The sequence below is a fragment of the Calidris pugnax genome, unplaced genomic scaffold, assembly GCF_001431845.1.
Source record: "Calidris pugnax isolate Ruff unplaced genomic scaffold, ASM143184v1 scaffold30, whole genome shotgun sequence".
Taxonomy (NCBI): Eukaryota; Metazoa; Chordata; class Aves; order Charadriiformes; family Scolopacidae; genus Calidris; species Calidris pugnax.
In genome coordinates this window covers 4,521,520-4,543,550 of record NW_015090776.1, presented here as the reverse complement: position 1 = coordinate 4,543,550, position 22,031 = coordinate 4,521,520, and the positions used below count along the sequence as shown (strand labels likewise).

At 45.8% G+C, this 22,031-nt stretch overlaps 2 protein-coding genes across 2 annotated transcripts in view; one reads left to right on the top strand and one right to left on the bottom strand.

Moving 5' to 3' along the window:
- THAP11 (THAP domain containing 11) overlaps positions 1-161 on the bottom strand; it is a 3,431-nt gene extending 3,270 nt beyond the window's left edge. Inside the window, exon 1 of the mRNA XM_014946917.1 lies at positions 92-161. Within this exon, the coding sequence (XP_014802403.1) occupies positions 92-161 (70 nt within the window). The remainder of the gene's footprint in view (positions 1-91) is intronic.
- On the top strand, positions 161-18,345 carry CENPT (centromere protein T). Its single transcript, XM_014947346.1, has 12 exons — positions 161-680; positions 1,236-1,329; positions 2,536-2,669; positions 4,119-4,152; positions 5,058-5,200; positions 5,692-6,120; positions 10,943-11,119; positions 11,846-12,058; positions 12,844-12,973; positions 15,126-15,281; positions 15,692-15,796; positions 17,947-18,345. The coding sequence occupies exons 1-12, from the start codon at positions 656-658 to the stop codon at positions 18,068-18,070; spliced, it is 1,764 nt and encodes a 587-aa protein (XP_014802832.1). The 5' UTR covers positions 161-655; the 3' UTR covers positions 18,071-18,345.
- Positions 18,346-22,031: the final 3,686 nt, after the last annotated feature.

The following is a 22,031-nucleotide window of genomic DNA, read 5'->3' as shown; positions in this document are numbered from 1 at the left end:
GGGGAGGGGAGGGGAGGGGAAGGGAAGGGGGAGCCCCCTTCGGTGTGAGGGGGAAGCGAGGCCCGGGGCGCGGGCACCCGGGACAACCAACGGACGCTCCGTTTCCGTTGCCCGCCCTCAGGCGTGTTTTTTAAAATGTGCCCAGCCCCCTTGAATTTCATTCTCACCGAATAGCCTGGGCCGTTAGAGTTTTATACCTCGGTTGTGTTTTTCGTTTATTTCCTCTTTTGGGGTTGTTTTGGGTGAGGGCTGTGAGGGACAAAGGGCCTGGGCCCTGCTTCCCAGCCCCTGGGGCTTCTGTTGCCGGTGAGAGCTGTGCATTGACAGCCTCCTGGGTGACAGACCTCTGGGAATCCCCCAAAAATGAATCCCCAAAAATGAAGTGCCAGCACTGTTAGAAAGCAAAGGCGTGTGATTTCTTTTGGGGAATTTTGAAAACGTTTCACGTTTGTTAGATTTTCATTAGAAGAGGGATGACAAATGCTTTTTGATGCTAAGATTCATCTTTAATGATGAAAATATGATATTTGAATTGCATGCCTCTGATTTGTCTCTTTAGACCAACTCTGATTCCAGGAAGGGGGCTGGCAGAACCACCTTGCTGAAGCAGAGACCGACTGCCTTACCCGATCTCGACAATGAAACACCCCGGCTTATGCTCAAGAGGATCATCCGGACCCGTAAGTATCTTTTTTTCAGGAAAACAGAGAACAGAAGGACAATGGAGAACAGGAGGTGTTCTCTTCTAGCCTACTATTCTTACTCTGTTACGCGGAACAGAAATCCAGACCATCGTATGACTGCTGTATGTAAAAGTGGGAGCTGGAGGAGGTGATCCCATACAGCTCTGTCTCAAAGCCCAGCTCTTGCATTGATGAAATCATAGTCTTGAAAATTCTTTTAATTCATTCTGCTTACCCCGGTGAACAAGCGTGTCATCTCTGTGCTGCCTTTAGCTGTAGGATCACGTGTAAATTGTAGGTAGAGACACGCCTCTTGCAAACTTCAGCTCCTCAGCTGCAGTACCTGGAACCCCCACGCTGCCATTTGTCACCCCTGGCTTTGTTAACTGTACATGCCAGCCTTCCTAGGAGCAGAACCTTGGTAGTTTTCACCAGGTCTTTATTTTTACCCTTTAATAAATGTAATTTGCAGAATGTATGTTTGATGCTGCTGCATGTCGGCATTCTTGCCAGATTGGGCTGTGGAAAGGAAATATTTTGGTTTGTTGGCAGAACCGCAAGTTTCACCTCTGGCACCTCGGGTATCGAGTCATGAAGAAACAGAAGAAGCTCGGTCAGAACTCCCATCTAGGAGGGTTTCCAGCATGTAAGTCATATTTGTAGGTTTTTATGCTACCGGGTATAGCTGCAGTTCCTGTGACGTTAATGGGATTGGGGGGCAGGATTTCTTTATTTCTGTTTCAATGATCAGGATTGCATTCTGTCAGGTGGGATTTTCAGAAATACTTCTTTGGCTTTAAAAATTGCATAGGAATCACTGGGACTGAGGGACTGAATAGTCAGTACTGCAGGTTTGTGCTTAGTCCCCCTTAAGTGCAGACTTTCAATATCTGTTTTGCAGAGGAAGTGCTCGGTACAATAAGTCACCTGATGGGAGCCTATATTTCTTAGCTGTCTGTGATGTGCTAAAATAGAAGTTCTTGGGTCTCCCCAAGGCTACTGGCCGTGTGCTGATGATGTCGAGGTGTGATGAGTGACTGCTGTGCCTTGTATTCAGAACACAGGCTGCTGTAGCTTTTTACAGTGTTACTGTTTCTTGGTTGTCCCCGTTTTGGGCTGCTGGGGGTTAGTGCCTTCCTGTAGAGCGGTTTGGAGGTGAGGTTTTCCTGAGGCTCAGCTGCTTTTATTCATGTTTAGCTTCCATTAATATTTTTAGTTAATGGTTCTGACTAAGAGGCTGGAGTGTGGTTTGTTTCTTTCCACTTTGTTATGAAGTAGAAGAAAACCAGTGGCGGTGGTAGGTCTTAATTTGCTTTAGCCAGTGTTGTCACAACACTTTAGTGTGGTTTTGCTTACTGCAAAATAGACCCTTCTAAATGACATGATTTCTTCTGGTTTGTCCCTATAGCTAGACTTTTTGCATTGACCATAAGCAACCTCAAACAGGTCTTGTAAAATATCAGGCAAACTTCTATCTTTCTGATTTTGTTTTTTTTTTAAATAAAGAAACACCTGAACTTTCTGTAAGTGTAGTGGCTTGTTTATTTGTTTGTTTTTTAATTCAAAGATGGTGACAATATTATTTTAGTTCATTCTTAATTTTGCTTATTCTATTTCTTGAATGTCTTTGAATGTGCTTCTCATCCGCCTTTCTTAAATGAATAGACAAGACAGTTGGATCTTTGCAAGTTTTTATATTCCACCTGTTAGCTAGTCCTAGCTAGTATGTGTTTGTCCTGCTATGGCAAGGACAAATAATTTTGATTTGCTTTTCAGCAACGTTACAGGGACCTCTCCAGGGTAGCAAAGTGATAGTGTTGTCCTTTGTTAAAGCCTTGGTTTGTATTGGTAGGGGGGAAATGCAACTGCCAGACCTTGTTCCCGAAAACACGTCTGTCGCTGCATTCCATATGACTAAGAAGAGAAAGAAACTCAGCATTTCGGAATTTGAGAGAGCAGCAGACAAACGACTTCCTGAAAACCAAGGTAAGGCCACAGTTAAAAATTACTGTGCTCAGCACTGCATCTGCTGCCAGTCGATTTTCATCTGCTGCAGTTTAGCTCTTAGTAATTTCTCATCTGGGCAATTTTATGTTTGGAACCAAGACTGCAGCATCTTGTGCAAAGGGGGTAGAGGAGAAGGTAAGAGCCCTTCCTAACAAATTTAAAATAAGGCTTTCTGAGCCAAATTACAGGCTCTGTCTTGGCTGTATATAATTTCTTGACTATTTTTGCAGCTTGGTGCTTTTTGAGTGTTGAAAGTATCTCTAAAGGAAGCAATCCCTGTCTTCCCCTCAATTCCAGAAACTTAAAAATAGAACAAGCTGCACACTATTTGTTATTGTCAAATAAGTTAGAAAATTCTTGTTTGAGAAGAAAGGGTTTTGTAGCTTTATAAAATAAATAATGTTTTATTTTGGAGTAAGTCTCCCCTTTAAACACCAATTTGCAAATTTGGTAAATATAACTTTCATTTTAGTTGCAGTTTAACAGAGGCAGATAAAACACCTCACCTTGTTTTCCATACCCTGTTGGTAGTAGCAACTGGAGTAGAATTCAAGGGTGGGATTCAGCTCCAAATTGCAGACACTTGTAGCTCAGCTCCGAGTTACCTTTGTGCACACCAGATAGCTGAAGTCCCCCTAAAGTTTCATGGAGATGTACTCAGTGGAGTCTGGAGAGGGATTCAGCTCATCCTAAAGTAGACACCTACATCTGATCAATTTTGCTTGACTGTAATGGGAATATCGACACCTGTGTCTGGGTATTTTAATCTGGAGCTGTGTCCCAGCCTGATTTGCCTCTGGTCAAAAAAACAACTTATTTTTCTTCAGCCTGACACCTGGTCTGAACATGCTCTGCTGAGTTGTGGGCAGCTCTGTAAAAGCAGAGGGGGCATGCTGTAGTATTTTCCAGTAGGAGCATGATTATGTCGCTGCTCTCCAGATCTGCTTTTGGATTTTGAGGACTTTGCCAGTAGAAGAGGATTGAGTTACAGCTTCACCAGTGATCTGTGGAGCAGTTATTTGTACTTCTAAAGCTTCCAGATACTTCAATGTTTGGTTTGGGTTGCTGAAAGGTGGTTGTGACTGAGGCCCAAGCCTACCATCTTGCTGTTAACGTGGCATGATTAATATTATCGAGTGTGAGGGCATGTTCTATATTACGTAATCTATGAAATAACTGTTTTATTACCCTTTCAGAAATTGCATGTTAGAATTCTAATACGCAGTTCTGTCTGAAATGCAGACAAGAAATTGGAAGGTGAACCTGCCATCTAATTCTGTTCTCACCAAAATGTAACTTTCGAGGGCTGTGGTGTAACTGGCTCTAGAAAGGAATATCCACTGGGGTGTTCCTGTAGCCTGTTGTGTAGAGAGGAATTTCTCCGCTAGCATCATTTCCCAACTAACATGTCACAATTTTTTTCCCTAGCTCAGTCAGCATTGGACAGCACTGCTTTGGCTCGGTGAGTTTAAACTCAAATGTCTTGATTCATCACCTCAGTAGTTGTGAAGAACAGTAGAGATAGCTGATAAGACCTGTGTTAGAAATGACCAGTTATCTCACACTCTGGTGATGGAATTTGAAGCTGTTACGCTAAATACCTTGTGATTTTCAGAAATGGTAGTAGCTCTGCGCTGTGTGCTCGGGTTGGTCTAGCTTGTATCACTATTATTGCTCCTCTTTTTACTTATTAGGATTGTTCCTTTTTTCCTTTCATTCTCATGTTTCCAACAGTAAATCAGTACACAATATACCTTAGAATATTATCCCTGCCTGTTAATTGACTCATCACATCAGTTGCATCTATGCAGCCTCTAGTCCAACTTTGCTGGACTTTTAGCAAGTCAAGGAACATCATTTCCTGTGCTGCCCGTGTATTTTGCTAATGCTCCCAGCCATGGCTAGCAATTTATTTCACCCTTCTATCTGCAGCCCTTGCCTGTGGTCTCATGCAGGTGATTCAAAGGGCTGCATTCTGTATTTCCTATGTTAGAATCCTCTGAATCCACTTTTTGATTGGGGGTTGTATTTTGATTGGTTTTCCTTTTCTTTTTTGTTACTCAAAATGTTTAAAATTCCTGAACCTTATTTTGGGTATATTGTCACAGCCTTCTCAAGGTAGAAGGCTGTTAAACAGTCTGTTTCCTGATCTCTGTGATATGCGTCCCGATACCAGGTGATATCATGAAATTAGACAATTTGTTTACACTGGACAGGCATGTGATCTTCAAGTTTTTTGGGGGGAAATTCCTCCTAGCTGAGGGATTTCTTAAATATCTCACTGTTAGTGGCACCGTGTTTGTAATCTGAGAGTAAAAGGAGGGTGTGTAAGTTTGGAAAATCATCTCTTCCCTCCTCTTTTTACAGATCTCTTCGCGTTTCTCTTGGTTCCTTGATCCCACCAGACACTGTTGAAAAGAGAGGCTTACTCCGCAGGCCAAAATATCGCAAAGCTATTGACATGGAAGCCTTTGAAGGGGGAGTGGAACAGAACATGCTGAAGAGAAAAGGTTTCTTTTGCGTTGTTACTTCTCTTTTGGGAGGAAGGGCCTTGTATAAGGTGGCTTTTGGAAGCAGTTGCTGAAGTGTGGTCTGTATTTTACAATTTCAAGGCTAGTAGAATGTTCACAGACTTGCCAGTTTCTCCCTGGTGTCTGTTATCTCTCTGATTCTGAGAGACAGGATTAGGGTGAGGCTCTGCACCTGTAATTCATTTGATTCTGTCTGCTTAAATATCCGTTTCACCCAGTTTGGTGATTTATACCCCAGGAATCACTGGGGTATATTCGTAACTGTGGGTGCTGCCAAGAAAGGCTGTCGGTCTTACCCAAAGTGAGGGTACTGCAGTGTGGTGATACAGTGTTTGATCTGTGGAGGATGAATAAAATTTGGTTTAATAACTTAAATTTTGAATTATACAAGTCCTGCTCATAAGTGTGTGCCCCTATGACCTTGAACAGTTTTTCACATAAAACTTGTTTTAAAACTTTTCTCTAAGCAGCACAGGACTATCTTGTGGACTCGCAAGCAGTGTCTGGGATTCAAACAGCCCTGCTGGCAAGCGATGCGGAAATCATGCTGAGTAACACGGAGCTCTTTGTTCAGCCTCAGTTGGATGAACAGAGCCAAAACAAGCTTTCTGCTCTCGAACCACAGCTGTCAGATTCCAAAACTGCAGCACAGAGAAGCAAGATTTCTGCTGCAGCTCCAGAGGAAGAGAGGCTGGAGGGCCTGGTGTCCAGTGTGGGCACAAAGAAGGGAAGAACGCAAAGATATTCCGAGGACTTAATCCTTGATCGTGAGCACATTGGCAGAATGAGTCCTGTATCTCCAGAACCACCCGCACACCAGCAAGAAGAGAAGCAAGGTCATTCCCAGCAGAGTAACCTGATGGAACAGCTTTCTGGTTCAGAAGAGGTGGTGGTTGGCTGTGAGTACTGTGGATTAGGACTTGGGGCTTAGCGGGTATTATCTGAAATCACAGAATGGTTGAGGTAGGAAGGAACACCTGGAGACCATCTCCTCCAGCCCCTCTGCTCGAGCAGAACCACCTAGAGCAGGTTGCCCAGGGCTGTGTCCAGGTGGCTTTTACATGTCTCCATGCAACTTCTGGGCAACCTGTTCCAGGGCTCAGTCACCCTCACAGTCAAAAAGTGCTTCCTTATGTTCAGGCAGAGCCTCCTGTGTTCCAGTCTGTGCCTGTTGCCTCTTGTGCTGGCACTGGGCACCACTGAGGAGAGCCTGGCTCCATCTGCTTTGCACCCTCCCTACAGATACTTGTGTTCATTGGAAAGATTCCCCCTGAGCCTTCTCTTCTTCAGGCTGAACAATCCCAGCTCTTTCGGCCTTTCCTCCTTGGAGAGATGCTACCGTCCTTTATTTGGTGGCCCTTTGCTGGACTATCTCCAGTATGTCCATCTTTCTTTTGTACTGGGGAGCCCAGAAGTGGACACAAATATGGTGAGATGAGGAGATAACATGTAGGAATTGTAGGCAGAGTTAGAAGGAGTCTCAGGAGGTTACTAGTCTAGATCTTTATCCCGGTAATGTTGTTTATATGTAGAAAATAACTTCTTTGCTGCCCCCAGGGCCTTAAAAATCCATTGGACAGAGGTAATCACCTCTCTGGTCACACTGTACTAACGTTTTGCACACCCTGTCACTTCCCAGTTTCTCCCTGGTGTCTGGTGTCTCTCTCCTGCACTCATTTCCCTGTAAATACCTTCTGGCTGGATAAATGGGAGCACATTTTCCTCATTGCATAGACCAGGCCCCAAGGCATAGTTGTAACCCTGAAATTTGCTGCTTAGTGACCCTGGGCCAGCTGCCTGGACAGGATCTGCTGTGGTAAATAGCTTCAGTCAAAACTCCCCGTGCTTTCCATACGTATGGATAGCTAATGTTTCTTTTTTGTTCAGGTTATTTTATGATCCTTTGTCAAAAGGGCCACAGAAATGGTATTTGAAGAACAGTTGTTGTATTCAGTAGTGCTCAAGCCAGGAGAGGAGTTCTTGCCGTGGAAAGCTTAGAAATTAATTCATTCCTGGTGGACTGTTGTGCCATGCTGTGCTTCTGGAGGGTCGTCTGTAGCCACCTTGGTGGGAAAAGTTGTTTTGAAAGGACCAGGTAAGAGATAGCAGCAGATGGTTGCTCTGAAGAGGCCAATGGCACTTCTAGGGCAAATGGATAACGTTGAGAAAAGCGTGGAGGACACAGAAGCTGTAGAGGAGAGGCAATGACAGCATATCTTAAAGGTGCTGGAGTTTGTAAGGCATTAATGTCAGAAGTTAATGGTTACAGAGTTCTGCTGTTGTACCAAGGGTAACTGATGTCAACGCCCTGTGAACTGAAAAATAGTTGGCAAGGACTTTTCCAACCGATTCCAAAGATAGAATGTGAATTCCCTAAACTGTCTCAAGTAAAGCATGAGTGTTTTCTTGTGTTTATTCCTCTCTGCTTGGTGGGTTATTTATCAGGAAAGCTAAAAGAAAGTTTAAAAATGAATGTTCTCAATTTCTAGCTCTTAATAAATGGAGCTCCTCTTTGCCATCCAGAAGTTTGAGTCCATATTTGGGATCCCCAGTCCCTCTAAAGCCTAAGAGATCTTTCCGCAAGTCTTTGAGAGAGCTTGTGTCCCATGTAATTGAAGCCCTAGATGTAAGTGATGCAGAAGAGGAGATGGCTAATGCAGTGAACAGAGTGGAACAGGAGCAGATTCTCAGAGAGGGTAAGAAGTGCTTTCAATGTTGGAAGGGAATAGAGTACTTTAATCTGATTAAAACCAAGAGTTGTTCAGGTGACTTGCAGAGTAAAATAGGAGTTTATTGCACAGGAAATGCTGGAGATCATTTAATTCAAGTCACATCAGAGACACTGTGAGCATTTCCAGACAGGCCTTCTAAAAGCAAGCAGTGATGTTCCCGTGTGCTTGTCAGCATTTGCTTTGTTCACGGTGACTGCAGATGGCGCAAAGGTTGGTATCTTGTTGGTAGGTCTGTAGAACTGCTCGTCCTCCCAGAGCAGAGATGAATTAACTCCCTCCTGGCAAGGAATACACCTGGGTAATCATTCTTTTTGTTTCTATACATTTTAATGCTTTCCTATGTTTCTTTAAGCCATGTTGGCAACTATCTTTTTCCAGTACTAACCAGCATCTTTTTCCCTTAAGACAAGGGCTTGAAAGTTGCCCTCCCTTAAGTAATAAAGATTGTCACTAGCGGGTTGGGCCCTAATATCTCCTTGTCCCTGGAAGAAAGCAGGTCATGCAAGTTGCCTGCTTTCACAAGTATTTCTCAGTTTCCTTTGAAATACTTTGCCTTAGAATAAGATGGTAAAAACTATGCTGAGGGTGGCAGGTATTATCTGATCATTACATAAAGCTTTGGGTAGGTGTGGACACAAATTCCTGTGTTGTGTTAAATTTTGTTTCCCGGACTCAAAGTTTAGGATCCTTTTTAAGGCATTCCCATTGTTCCTTTGAAAGTGTCTGGGAATAAGAGAAGACCGTTGCCATGCAGGTTTGGCTTTTCTTAGGCTTAATTGGGTCAAAAGTTTCGTATGAATTACCTTATGGCAGTATGGAAACTGAACAGTCGAAAGCACTAACAGTTTTTTTTCTTAGAATTTTAAACTGAATACTTGCTGTGCCCATAAGTAATTGCTTGCATATACCAAGTGTATCAGTAAAATTAGTTATGTTGCCTTTTTATCATGATAATACAGCCTTCTGTTTTAAGCAGTTCTTTTAGAGTGGTTCATGAAGGAAGCAGATACTCAGCATCTCTCAGTTTAGGGTTGTGTAAGGTGGGCATCCTGTGACCTTTTGTGAGTCTTCTGTCCTATTACAGTTTTATTGTGTGAAGTGTAAATGGGATGTGACTCCTGAGGCTGATAAGTCACCTCGGAATTGTTAGAATCCTGTGAACATCGGCTCAAAGCTTGGGGGGTGGTCAGAAAAGCAAATAATGGGTAAAAATTATTATGAAAGGAAGAGATGACAAAATGTCACTGTGCCACTACAGAAATGACTGTCGTGCTCACCCTTTGAATACCGTGTGTGGTTCTGACCTCTCCATCTCCAGCAGAACTAGAACTAGGGAAGGTGTAGAGAAGAACAGTTTTACCATTAACAATAATAAAATATGTGGAGCAGTTTCTGTACGTTGAGTGACTAAAGATAAGGACTGCTCAGTCTGTAAAAAAGACAATGGGAGTGAAATGTAAGGAGGTAAAAGCCTTGAGCAGCCTGGAGGAGAGGGTTCAGCAAACACATGGAAACAAACAGCTCCCTCATCTGCCAGTGCAGGGACCAGAGAGGAGCAAGTGCTGACAGTGGTAGGTTATCCCAAACTACAGGAGGTGTTGCTATGAGCAACAAGTGAAGAAATCAGTACAAATTAAGATTTGAAAGTGTCAATAGCATCTGGTATTCCGCTGTTAAAGTACCGTATCCCATCAGGAATCCAGTGGGAGAATCCCTGGTGCCTGTCTGCCTCCAGCAGTCTTAGTGTCGAGTTGAGCTTTTGTCTTCCCACAAAGCTAGTTAATATTTCATAGAATCATAGAGTCATAGAATGGTTTGGGTTGGAAGGGACCTCAAAGATCATCTAGTTCCAACCCCCCTGCCCTGGGCAGGGACACCTCCCACTAGAGCAGGTTGCTCCAAGCCCCATCCAGCCTGGCCTTGAACACTTCCAGGGATGGGGCAGCCACAGCTTCCCTGGGCAACCTGTTCCAGTGTCTCACCACCCTCATAGTAAAAAATTTCTTCCTGAGATCTAATCTGAATCTTTTTTCTTCCAATTTAAAACCGTTTCGCCTTGTCCTATCATTTCGCTTAACTTTAGGGAAGATTGTGCCCTGCATTGGTGTAGGGAGCCCCATGTTCTGGTTAGTGAGATTGGTATTACTGGTTTTGCACCACCTTTGGCCAAATTTTCTTGTCCCCTTCACTGGAGCTTGGGGCTCCCAGGGCTTTGACACTTGTACTCTTGAGTGCAAAAACTCCCCGTCACTGGAGAGGATGGTAAAAATCAACTTTCACAGCTCCTAGTTCTGGGCTCTGTCATGATTCCCAAACCCTTCATCAAGTGACAGTACTATGAGAGTTCCCAGTAAGATTTCTCTAAATAATTACCCACGTGGATTTCTGAGCTTCGTGGAACCAGACACATGGACTGTAGATGTAGTATGTAGGGCAAAGGGGTATTTCAGTAGCTACTTCAGCAGCTGAAGTTTTTAAAGATGTGCAAATCGTCTTCACTTATTTCTCCTCATCCTGCCTGCTAGAGCCTTCTCCACAATGGTTAAAACCCCACTGCTGGGCTCTCACCTCTTTGTAGTCAATGTATCTCTTCCAGAATTGTTTATTTAGAAGAACTGCAGAAATGGGGAGGGGAACCCGAACATAAACTCTGTGTATTGTTAGACTTAAAGGAAAACAAATTGGTCTTTCACACTATCACCAAAAGTGAGAACAGACCTAGAGATGGCAGATCTCGAGGAGCTCTGCTTACTGGTAAGTTGAATTCCTTCACTGGGCTCTGACACACAACCTAAGTAGGTGGCTGTAGAGCAAACCCTGGAAAAGTTGTGTGTTTTTCAGCTGTAAATTTTTGGAAGGGAACTGCATCTGCTTCCCGTATTTATGGCTATTGCTGAGTTCACTTACCGTGTACATTTTAGCAGTTGTTAAACTGTATGCTTGGGGGTGGTATTGTAGGTAAGACTGATGGTAGAATTTTCTGTTTTAGCTCCACAACATCATGCAAATTCTGGCTATTCTGAACATTTGGAGAAGAAACCGAGCAAAAAAGCAGAATTGGAGATAACTGCAGCAGAGGATGCCAGAGCCGAAGCAGAAATGGCCCCTTCAGCAGAAGAGGGAATCGCAGAAGGTGGTGTTGAACACCAGGGCTCTCCTGACGCTGGTGAGGACAACCTCTAGTACAGAAGCCTGTCTAACACCAGACACCTCTCCAGCTGCACTGGCACTGGAGCTGGGAGAGAGACTTGTTAGCTCTGTGCATTCTGGAATCTGGGCTAAATCCTGGGAAAATAGAAAACTAATTTTGACATTTTAAGTTGAAAGAATGCATTCTGCTCAAATGGAAAACAAAATTATGTTGACAATACTGCTTCGAAATACATAATTGTGGGAAGCTTAATTAAAAGGTACTAGGAGGAGTTCTAGAGTTAGGCAAAGATTGATAAAACTTGGAGACCACCTGAGTGTGTTGGCAGATCAGAATCTCCCAAGTTACTTTTTTGCCTGAATTGCTGGGTCTTCTGTGTTCAACGTGCTGCACTGAGGCATTGTTAAGACTTCTTTTGAGATAAAAGTTCTTATTAAAGGAAGTTCATTTAAAAGGAACTCAGACTAAAAATTTGACTCAACTCTCCATATTATCAAGTGCTGGGTTTTTTGGGTGACTTCTGCGCACCTAGATGTAGCAGAGGGAAAAGCTGAGGATTTAGTGCTTTAGCTTATCTATCTTAGTGTATTGACACCCTAATGCTCAAAGACAGAAATATAATAGGTGGCAACATTATCAAGAATGGAAAGTTGGGTTTAATTCTTGTGAGTGCTCTGAAATTTTGGCTATGATGCTTGTTCCAGTGATTTATGTTTTGGATTCCTGTTTTGGAACTCTTAGATCGTGAAATTGCCAAAGGTGTTGAAGCTGGAAGTGTGGGCAGGCGTTCTCATGCATTTTCCTCTGAAAAATCTGGGCTGAAGCCATTAGAGGAAGCTATTGAACAAGCAGATGACCAAGCAGATGAATTAAAGGACCAGGCTATTACACTAGAATTGGATGGTCCAGAAGAAGAGCCAACTGAGGATGAAGCTGAAGACCCTGAGAGCGAAGGTAAGAAAACTATTGCAGCAGCAGCAGAAGGCAGGTGGAGAAATTTTTCCCTGTTATCTCCTGAAAGATTGAGGAACAACAAGGTTAATAATGTGATTGATTGTTCAGTCCATCTGGTAGTCCAGGGGAAGCTATTGGCTGCCCTTCCCAGGACCAGATTGTTACTGGGTCATTCAGGGACCTGGATTGTTACGTACTTCTTGAGGAGAAGTGCAGAGGGGTTTTCTACAGTGACATGGGGTTATTCTCCAGTTTATTCTTCCTTCCTGACTCCGAACTTCATGCTGGCTTGTTAATACCTTGGCATTGAACTGCTGTTTCCACAGCCGTTTACGGGACTCCAGACTTAAATCCTAATTTAGAACCCTGTATTTTGTACCTGTAGTTACAGGTTTCCTTTCCAATTAACCAAAGGAGTAGGCTGCCTTTCCAGACAGCTTATTTGGAAGTGTCTGATTCTAAACAGTTCTTCAGACACCTCATCAGTCTGCTCGGTGGGTGATGCTCACGGGCTGACCCTTGTAATGAGATTTTTTTGTTGGCTGTTACTGATTTAGCGGCGGTAGCTTGTAGACTTGGAAGTTCTCTCTTTAAAGCTGCAGCTTCTCGGCAGCCTAAATTGGCCCAGCCCTCAGCCACTGCAGCCTGGCCCTGAGCATGTGTTCCTGCACCCTGGCCAGCCTGCTGGTCCAGCACTGGGCTTCTCTCTGCTGCTGCAGCACTGCTTGCTGCAGGAGCTCCAAAAATAGTGTTCTGTTCCTCAAATACTTATTTTTTTTTGGTAGAGGTTTCCACGAAGACGCCCGTGTTTGCCCGTGCTGCAGCCTACAAGCCTCTGCTGTCCACTCCACACGTTGCAAAACCTCCTGCTCCCAAGTTGTCGACTCCACGTCCTGCAAAATCCGCTGCTCCCAGGTGGGTCTAAGCCACCTGCAGCAGTGGCCCGTGTGTCTGGGGGGTGTAAGCACCAGGGGCAGGAGCCGAGCCCAGCTTTGGCAGTTGTGTTGTGCTCTCCCAGCTCCAGCAGGGAGTAAGCAGTCCTGAATCTTTAGTTGTTCACTGCTTTAGCAGCTGAATATAGAGTGCTATCAAGTGATTGTCAGTCCTCTCCCAGAGCAGATCTGATGCCTCAAGTCCTTCCAATGAACATTCAGTTAATATTTTCATATGCTGAAGGCCTTTTTTTAGGAGTTTTTCAACTAGTAGGCTACCCTGGAGCCATAGACTCTGGTACGGGGTGCAGGGGCCCTGGCAGAAGAGGAGGAATTACAGATTATGTTACACTGATCCCATGAAATGACATATTTGTGTTGGGGTTAGAAGCCTAAAGCTGCTTGCGGTTGCTATGTGCTGAGTATAAAATGAAGCTCACCTAGAGGCAGAAAGGGAACCCACCTTCTGCATTACTCCAAAATAATTAACATTTGTCACCCTCTTAACTAGAAATTTGGTGAAGCCATATGCTTCATCAGGACCACTAGCAGTGGTCCCAGGGAGCAGGAGGAGGTTTCTAGCCTGTGACTAGATATTTGTTTATTGAAGCAATAAACAATAAAACCAAATTCTTGTGCCCTTTACTGCTGTGAACAGAGATGAATGATGCTTACAGAAGGTGCCAGATGATTGCTCTGATCCCAAATAGTAAAATATATTTATAAAATAGAAAAAGGAATCTTTGATACTCTGCTGATGTAGAACTGAATGAATGCAGATTTGCTTCATGATTTTGCTCATGATAAGAGCGCTGGGATGTGCTCTTATTATATATATATATATGGAATGTCTGAATACTGATTCTTCTGTAGGGTGTGCTAGTCCTCATTGGCAAAAGAATTCCACATATTTGGATGCATGTTCTTTATAGGAATTTCTGGACATTAGTAGACTGGAAGATTCTTCAGACTTTCAGGCTGTGCTGAGATAACAGATGATTGTAATTTCAGGTTCAGAGCCTCGATTACAGGAAGCTGTTGCACAGAAAGTGCAGGGTTTGTTTGCACTTTATGGAACACCATCTGGCTCTGAGTTGGCCTGCTTGCTTCCCGAGATAGCGATGCTGGGGCTAAAAGCTTGAGGAGTACTCTGGGCTGTGTAGTTGCAAGTGCCATGGTTAAGGCTATAAAATAATCTCTTTATAGTGGCACAATTCTACTCTGATCAACTGCACCAGATTAGGGCAAGAGAACGTTTTGTTTAGAAACACCAGTCTCATTCAGTCACTAAACTTCAATTTTTCTCTTATCCCATGAACCAAACGGTCACATTGAATCATTCACAAAGGCACAGAAACAGTCACCAAGATGACTTAAATAATGACTGGGGTTTTTTTGTCTCACTATGACACTTATTTCATCTCTGGGGCTGAGCTCTTCCTGTTGCCTCTGAGGTTCTCCCAGGAACATGCAGGTGGACTGGAGAGGGAATCAGATGACACATGCATTGTCTCTCTGGGTGCTGCATGTGTTGGCCTGAGGTTCCAGGTCTGTTCTGTTGCTTTCCCTACTGAGTGAATCCGGGGATTTCACTTCCCCTTTTCATGTTACAAGTTTTGCTCTTTAGAATGGAAACCAGTAGTAGTTTCCTTTGAGACTTACAGTCTTGTTTAAGAAAACAAAACCAACATGACAGCCCACCAAAAAACCCAACCAACTGAGCAAACAACAAAGCCCGCAAAAGCCCCACTGTAAAGTGTCTGGGGGCACAGAGGTGACCTGTGGGTGCCACAGACTTTGTGTGCTCCTGGAGAGTGACTGTTTCAGGGATGCAGTGAAATTGCATCTATGGGTTGGAGGGATCTATAGTTTGCTGACTGTCTGTTACGCTGCCTGCTTATCTCAGGAACCTTGAACCTGGATCGCTTCTCCCGAGGTCATGATGCCGTCTGAACTGTTTGCAAAACTATTTTGTGGGCATGAGGGTTTTGAAGAATTGGGAGGGAGACAGAATTAAGAGTTTGAGGCGGTTCTTCCCCCTCTGAATCTTTCCCCCTCTCCAAACTCATCCGTGTTCTCTGCCTCTCCCCCGGGGTTGGTTCATTTGATGTGTGAGTTTTCGCTGTCCCCCAAAGGTCTCCGCTGCAGGCTAAGCCTGTTCCAAAGAGCTCGGGAGCATCACGGAGGAAAACACGTGAGCCTGCAGTGGCAAGTAGTTTGATAAAGAAGATATTTAGCCATTATGTGAAAATGCCAGTGGCCAGAGATGCGTTCAAAATTGTTGAAAAATGGTGAGTGATGGCAAACTGCTCCTTCTCCCACTCTTTTTAGTCTTTTTCTTTTTTTTTCTATCCGGAGATCACAAACCTGTCTGGAGTGCTGCTGGCAGCTGGGGAGAGTCACAGGAGGCCTAATTAGAACAAGGACAACAATGTACTAGGTGCTTTTGGCTTCTATGAGGGTATCTGTGACCATCGCTGCTTTGCAGGAGCTTCTGGCGTTTGTCCCAACCAGTACAAACCATTCACAACCTGCTCTAGCTCATTTCACACTGACATCATTAGCTCTCTCCATGAGCTCCAGAGTGTTCCTTCCCCCACTGCAGCCAGCAGCTCCAGTGCCACTTGCCCTCCAGAGGTGAAGGGCTGGTGTTCACACACTCTGCAGCCTGACTTTATTTCCCTCCTCAACCCTCCTGCAGCTCAGAGAGATACTTCAAGCAGCTGAGCAGCGATCTGGAGGCTTACACCACCCACGCCAGGAGGAAGACGGTGGAGATGGCTGACCTGGAAGTCCTCATGAGAAGGTAAAAGGAGGGAGGGTTGTTATTAACCCATAGTAGTGTTTGGGGGGGGCTTTGATACCCCGGTAAGACTGTCCTCGCCAGGGTGTTCACTCACAGAACGTGTTCCCACAGTTGGTGTGGTACCGTGTGATTTACTCTGTGAGATGCCACTTGGCCAGGAGGGCACTCGTGGGCGTGGGCTTCATAGTGACAGTGATGGAGGGGCAAGAGGAAGTAGTGAGGGGTTGGGAGAGCAGGGGTTGTCTGAGGAGCAAGTAGGAAGAGGCGGGGGGTGTGTGTGAGGGTGAAGGGTTTGTGACTGGAAAATGAATGGTGTCGGCAGAAGCGGCAGAGTAAGAGCCAGGGCCAGGCTGAGCTGCACCGTTGGTGTCCCTCAGCCACCTCTTTGCAAAAAGGACTTGCAGCTGAAGTGGCGTGAGCATTTCCACGTGGCCGGCTGTCTGTTCTGATGACTTTTCCAAACAAAATCATAGAATCACAGAACTGTTTATGCTGGAAAAGACCCTTAAGGTTGTTGAGTCCAACCGTTAACCCAGCACTGCCAAACCCACCACTGACCCATGTCCCTCAGCACCACGTCTGCCCGGCTTTTAAATACCTCCAGGGATGGCGACTCCACTGCTTCCCTGGGCAGCCTGTTCCAAGGTTTGACAACCCTTTTGGTGAAGAGATTTTCCCAACATCCATCCTAAACCTCCCCTGGTGCAACTTGAGGCTATTTCCTCTTGTCCTATTGCATGTTCCTTGGGAGAAGAGACCGACTCCCCCCCTGGCTACACCCTCCTTTCAGGGAGGGTGCCTCAGCAAAAGCCACTACTTTGGGTTCAAACTGAAAGTTCCTCTCCAGCCCAGGAAGTGAGCTCCAGCTTGGCCATCTAGGACTGGCCTCTCCTAACGAAGTGTTATGCTTCGTGCTCCTGCTTTGGGACCCCACAGAGGGGCAAGCAGACCAGAGGCCAGCAAGCTGCTCTCAGAGCCTCTCCACTGCTGTCCCTTCCTGTGGGCTCCTTCAGCTCCCCCGTCTCATGCCGTGTTTTACTTTGTCCTGTGACCAGAAGACGAGGGGTTGGTTCTTGGCTCGGGAGCCCTCTGTACACCTCTGTGAGGCCGGAAGCAAATTCATCACTTAAAGTCATTGCTCCAAGTTGTGATTCCTCATTTCCACTGGAGGAGTCTCAGATGTGATGTTGAAGTCATCTGAGGGGCTTTGCGGGCGCATCAGCCATTGGAATGGGCTGCCCAGGGAGGTGGTTGAGGCCCCATCCCTGGAGGTGTTCAAAAGACAGGTTGATGCAGTGCTGGGAGGTATGGGTTAGTGATGGTGATGCTTCTTGTTTGTTGTGGGGGTGTCTATTTTTGTCAGTTAGGTTGATGGTTGGACAAGATGATCTTTGAGGTCCCTTCCAACCTAGAAGATTCTGTGATCTGACCAAAGGCATTGGCTCTGCATGGGCCTGTGTAGATGGAGCTGGGGCTGCTGCTTAAAAAGAATGATCTGTTGCTGCCCAGGACTGGAGATTGTAATTTTCCACCTGATAGGCGTGTGCTGAAATCAGTATGAACAGGCTGAGAGGTGGGATGGCTTCATGGCCAAATTGAGGGTTCTGTGCTCTTGTTATCTTACCTTTTTCTACATATCTTTATGCCTTTCTGCTGCCTCATAAAGGGACCAGAAGTTGTTGTCTGGTTCATGAATAACAACAGTATTTCTGTTGCTTCCACAAAGAAAGCATGAATTAATGCTGATTTTTTTTGTTGTTGTTGTTGTTTCTGCAAGATGATATTGATATTTTTTCAAGCAATCACCTAAATGGTGTGCTAGAAAACTAGCTGCCCTGTGCGGTGTGACACCACCAACCACCTCTGAATTGTGAATGTAAAAAATCTGCTGGGTAATGAGGTCTTTGCTTCTGTTGCATTGTCCTGTGCGTGGCTTCAAACAGTAGACATTTATCCCTTCTATTTGCTGCCTGCAAATAGACATCTGTAGCTTCTCGGTCACAAGCAGCCACGGCGTTTCAGCTATTAAATGCAAAAATGTCACTGCAAGAAAACTTCAAAAACTTTACTCTGATAGTAAGTTTGAATGGAAACGTTTTTCACTAAAAATTCCATCTTCCTCTCCCTTCCTCTTCCCTCCCCTCCCAAAGACAAGGGCTGGTGACGGACAAGATGCCGCTGCGTGTGCTGATCGAGCGTTACCTGCCTTTGGAGTACAGGAAAGTCCTGATTCCCGTTGCCATGAGTGGAAATAAAGTGATCCCCTGCAAGTGACACTTCCCCTGTGGGCAGAGGGTGGTGGCTCGCAGAGCTGGCTCTGGGCTCCTCCGTGTCACGTCACCCTGGGACAGTTTTCCACCAGTAACGAGCGGGGCAATTAAGAGTCGACCTTCTCTTGAACTGGTGCAGGTTGTGGCTCTCACGCCAGCCTGCTCAATGTCACCAACTATTATTCCAAGTAATCTCACTATCTTGAATTTTTTATGCTACCTTTGGATACCTGTACAGCTCTGATAAATAAAATAGATGTATTTTGCATGATGGAAAAATGCTGCTTATTCCTGTGTTCTGGGAGGCTACTCTGCGCCGTTCAGAATGTTCCTCAGAGACATTTAGCTGACTCGACGCTCTTCATACTGCCCAGCTGTTAGAAGAGAAGGGGGAAGGTCCGTACCACCTTCCAGGAAGAAGCAGGGCTTTGTTAAACTCTGTGATTTTTCTAGATTTTCTAGTTTGAAAGCTTGGGGTCTCGCCCCTCTTTGCAAGTCTCATCTGGTCGTTGGGTCAAGAGTAGGTGCCAATCCGTCTGCTGCCACAGCTGTTTGCTGCTGTGAATTGAAACGGGACGATATACTTTATACTTACTTTATATATATTTAAACTAAATCTGTCGGGGAATTAGCAAGTGACACTTCAAGGTGATTAGAGAGATGAAGTTCTCTGGTGCACACATGGTAGGTAGAGCAGTAGAGACTGGTTCAGAGGAGTTAATTGTGTTAATTCCGTGGCACGGCTTTGGCAGTGGGATGGGGGGCAGCCACAGGAGTGGCCCTTGGTCCCCAGGTGGGACAGAGCCAGTTCCAGTCAGCTCCAGATCAGACCCACCACTGGCCAAAGCTGAGCCCAGCAGCGTCACTGGTGGCACCTCAGTGACGATGTGTTCAAGAAGGGCTAAAACCAGCACACAGCAGCTGTGGAAGGGGAGGAGTAAGGAGAAAAGTGCGAGAGAAACAACCCTGCAGACACCAAGGTCAGTGGAGAAGGAGGCACTGCTGCTGGGACTCCCCTGCAGCCCGTGGAGAAGACCACGGGGAAAGCAGGTTGTCCCACTGCAGCCTGAGGAGGACCACGGTGGAGCAGATATCCCCCCTGTGGCCCACAGAGGGCCATGGTGGAGCAGATGTCCCCCTGAGGAGGACCACGGTGGAGCAGATATCCCCCCTGTGGCCCACAGGGGACCACGGTGGAGCAGATGTCCCCTCTGCGGACCACAGAAGAACCCACACCGTGGCGGGTAGACACGCCCTGCAGGAAGCTGCAGCCTGTGGAGAGGAGCCCAAGCAGGAGCAGGTTCTTGAAGGATTGTGTCCCATCGAGGAACCCACCATGGAGAAGGGGGAAGAGTGTGAGGAAGGAGCATCAGAGACAAAGTTATGGACTCACTGAACCCAAAGTTGCACATCCCCTCTGGCTGCTTGGTGGGAAGGAGATAATTGAGCCTGGGAAGAAGGAGGGGAGGGGGGGGAAGATATTTTAAGTTTTGTCTTTGTTTCTCGGTGGAGCAGATGTCCCCTCTGCGGACCACAGAAGAACCCACACCGTGGCGGGTAGACACGCCCTGCAGGAAGCTGCAGCCTGTGGAGAGGAGCCCAAGCAGGAGCAGGTTCTTGAAGGATTGTGTCCCATCGAGGAACCCACCATGGAGAAGGGGGAAGAGTGTGAGGAAGGAGCATCAGAGACAAAGTTATGGACTCACTGAACCCAAAGTTGCACATCCCCTCTGGCTGCTTGGTGGGAAGGAGATAATTGAGCCTGGGAAGAAGGAGGGGAGGGGGGGAAGATATTTTAAATTTTGTCTTTGTTTCTCACCATCCTACTGTATTTTTAATTAGCAATTGTTCTGGTTTGAGCGACATGGGATTAATTTCTCGGACTAATTGATTTTCTAATGCTTGGGAAAACTGCACTTTTAGAAGACTCTGGTGTCTGAATTGGTGACAATATTCCCTTCACAGCCAGCTCTGGGTGCAGGTCTCAAGGTCTGGGTGATTTTGAGCTCCCCGGGTGCGGGGACGAGGAGGAGCGAGACCCGGGCACTTGGCCCAAGCTGCCAACGGGGTTATTTCATACCATGAACATCACATTCGGTATAAATTAGAAAGTTTGCCCAGGAGTTTATCTCTCTCTCTGTCCCTTGATGGCTGCCCCCCTGAGAAGTCCTTGCCCTGAGCCCTTCCCTTCCTCCCGCTGGCAGTGTCCCACATGGGCTGTCCCTGCGGGGAGAGCACGGCTCCCTGGGGTGGAACGGGATGGGGACACTCCTGTGTTTTATACTGGTATCAGGATCAATGCTGGTTCTTAAGTATTATTGTTAATTATTTAGTCTGATCCTTTTAAATCTATATTTCAAGCCTTGTGTTTCCTTGTTTTTCCCCGAGTCCCCTACCCAGGTGGAGTGTTTCCTTGTTTTTCCCTGAGTCCCCTTCCTGGGTGGATAGGGGTCATCAGGTGATGGAATAACTGTCTAAATGACAAGTAATTGTTATAGAATTTCTCAAATACCATAGTATTCTATAAACCAGTTTATATTTCAACCTTTGGGCTTCCTTGTTTTTGCCAATTTCCCTTTCCCAGGTGGGGAGGGGAGCTGCTGAGCCTTCCATCCACTGCTCTGTACTGGCAGCTGCTGGTCCACGCCGCACTCCCTTGTGTTGCTCAAGCAGGGAAACAAGACAAGCAAAATCCTGATCTATGATTTCACTGCCTGCAGTGACCGTCAACTGTGCCAGGAGTGAGCTCAGCTGCTGCGGAGGATTTTGGGTGCAAAGGAGTGTGTCTTTGTAAAATGATTCTCCACCCAGGGAAGAACAAGGCCCGTCTGCACAAACACGTTTCGGAGGGATGGAAGATGGATATCAAACTTTTCTCCTGGGTGTTTTTCTTCATTGTCTCTCCAGGGGGTCAGTCTTTAACGTGGTTTCTTTTTATTTAGCTAGTCCAGTTCCCAAGATAAGACAAGGTGCTTGTTTAATTTCTGAGAAAAATTAATAGATTTTATTTTTTCCCCCCTAATTCTTAGTATCTCTGTCTTGAAAACCTTGAGCCTTTAAACTGATTAATTTGACTTAAACTGGAGTCTTTAAATGATGGATGAATTTCCAGGTGTCTGTGAAGGAGGGACAGCTCAGGCTGCTGCTTCGAGCGGGGCTGAGCAGGGTCTGGTTGGGGCAGGTCAGAGCCGAGCCCAAGTGTCACCTCCTGTCACCTCCCTGATGCTCCCAGGATGGGACAGTCTGTGTGGGCTCTCCCTGCAGCAGCTCAGCCACACGATGGTCACAGAGGGTGTCTGTCATCCTCTGGTTGTTTCTCCTCACCCTAAACCTGTCCTAAATCCTGCTGGAAACGTGGATCCCGTCTCTGGAGTAAGCTGCGTCCCAAACTTCCAGCTAAAGGGCTGTAGATAACAGCAGGGAATAAGGGCTCCTGGAAACCCGGCTCTTGGCAGCACCACTTGCAAGTTAAACAGGTTTTCTCAACACTAGAGGAAATGATGGTAAATAGAGTTAAAATCTCTTTGGCGGGCAACGCCAAGACAAAGGTCAGGTTTTTTTTTTTTTCTAAAGTTCCACTAATATAACAAAGGGCATTTTTTTTGCAATATTCCCTGCAAGGAAACAGGGTTAACTAGATTCAAGACTTTTATGGACACATTTTTCAAGTCCTTCCAATGTAGCTGGAAGGGCAAAATAGGGAGATACCCAGCACTGAAAACAGCTGTTAACTTTTAAGCATCTAAAGTCCTCAGGGTGAAGGAAAACAAGGGATTCCTGCTCTCTCTGCAGCCCGCTGCTTTCTCTACCTCCCCATGAGGGGCTTTGTTTCACAAGCTTTGCAAATTTATATTCATCTACCAAATAATTTCTAGGCGGTCCTTGTCCTTTTTAGATACACCGAATTTTGCCATGTTAACCACCTCCCCCACCTTCCCTTTCAGAACACTCCTAGATCCACCTGC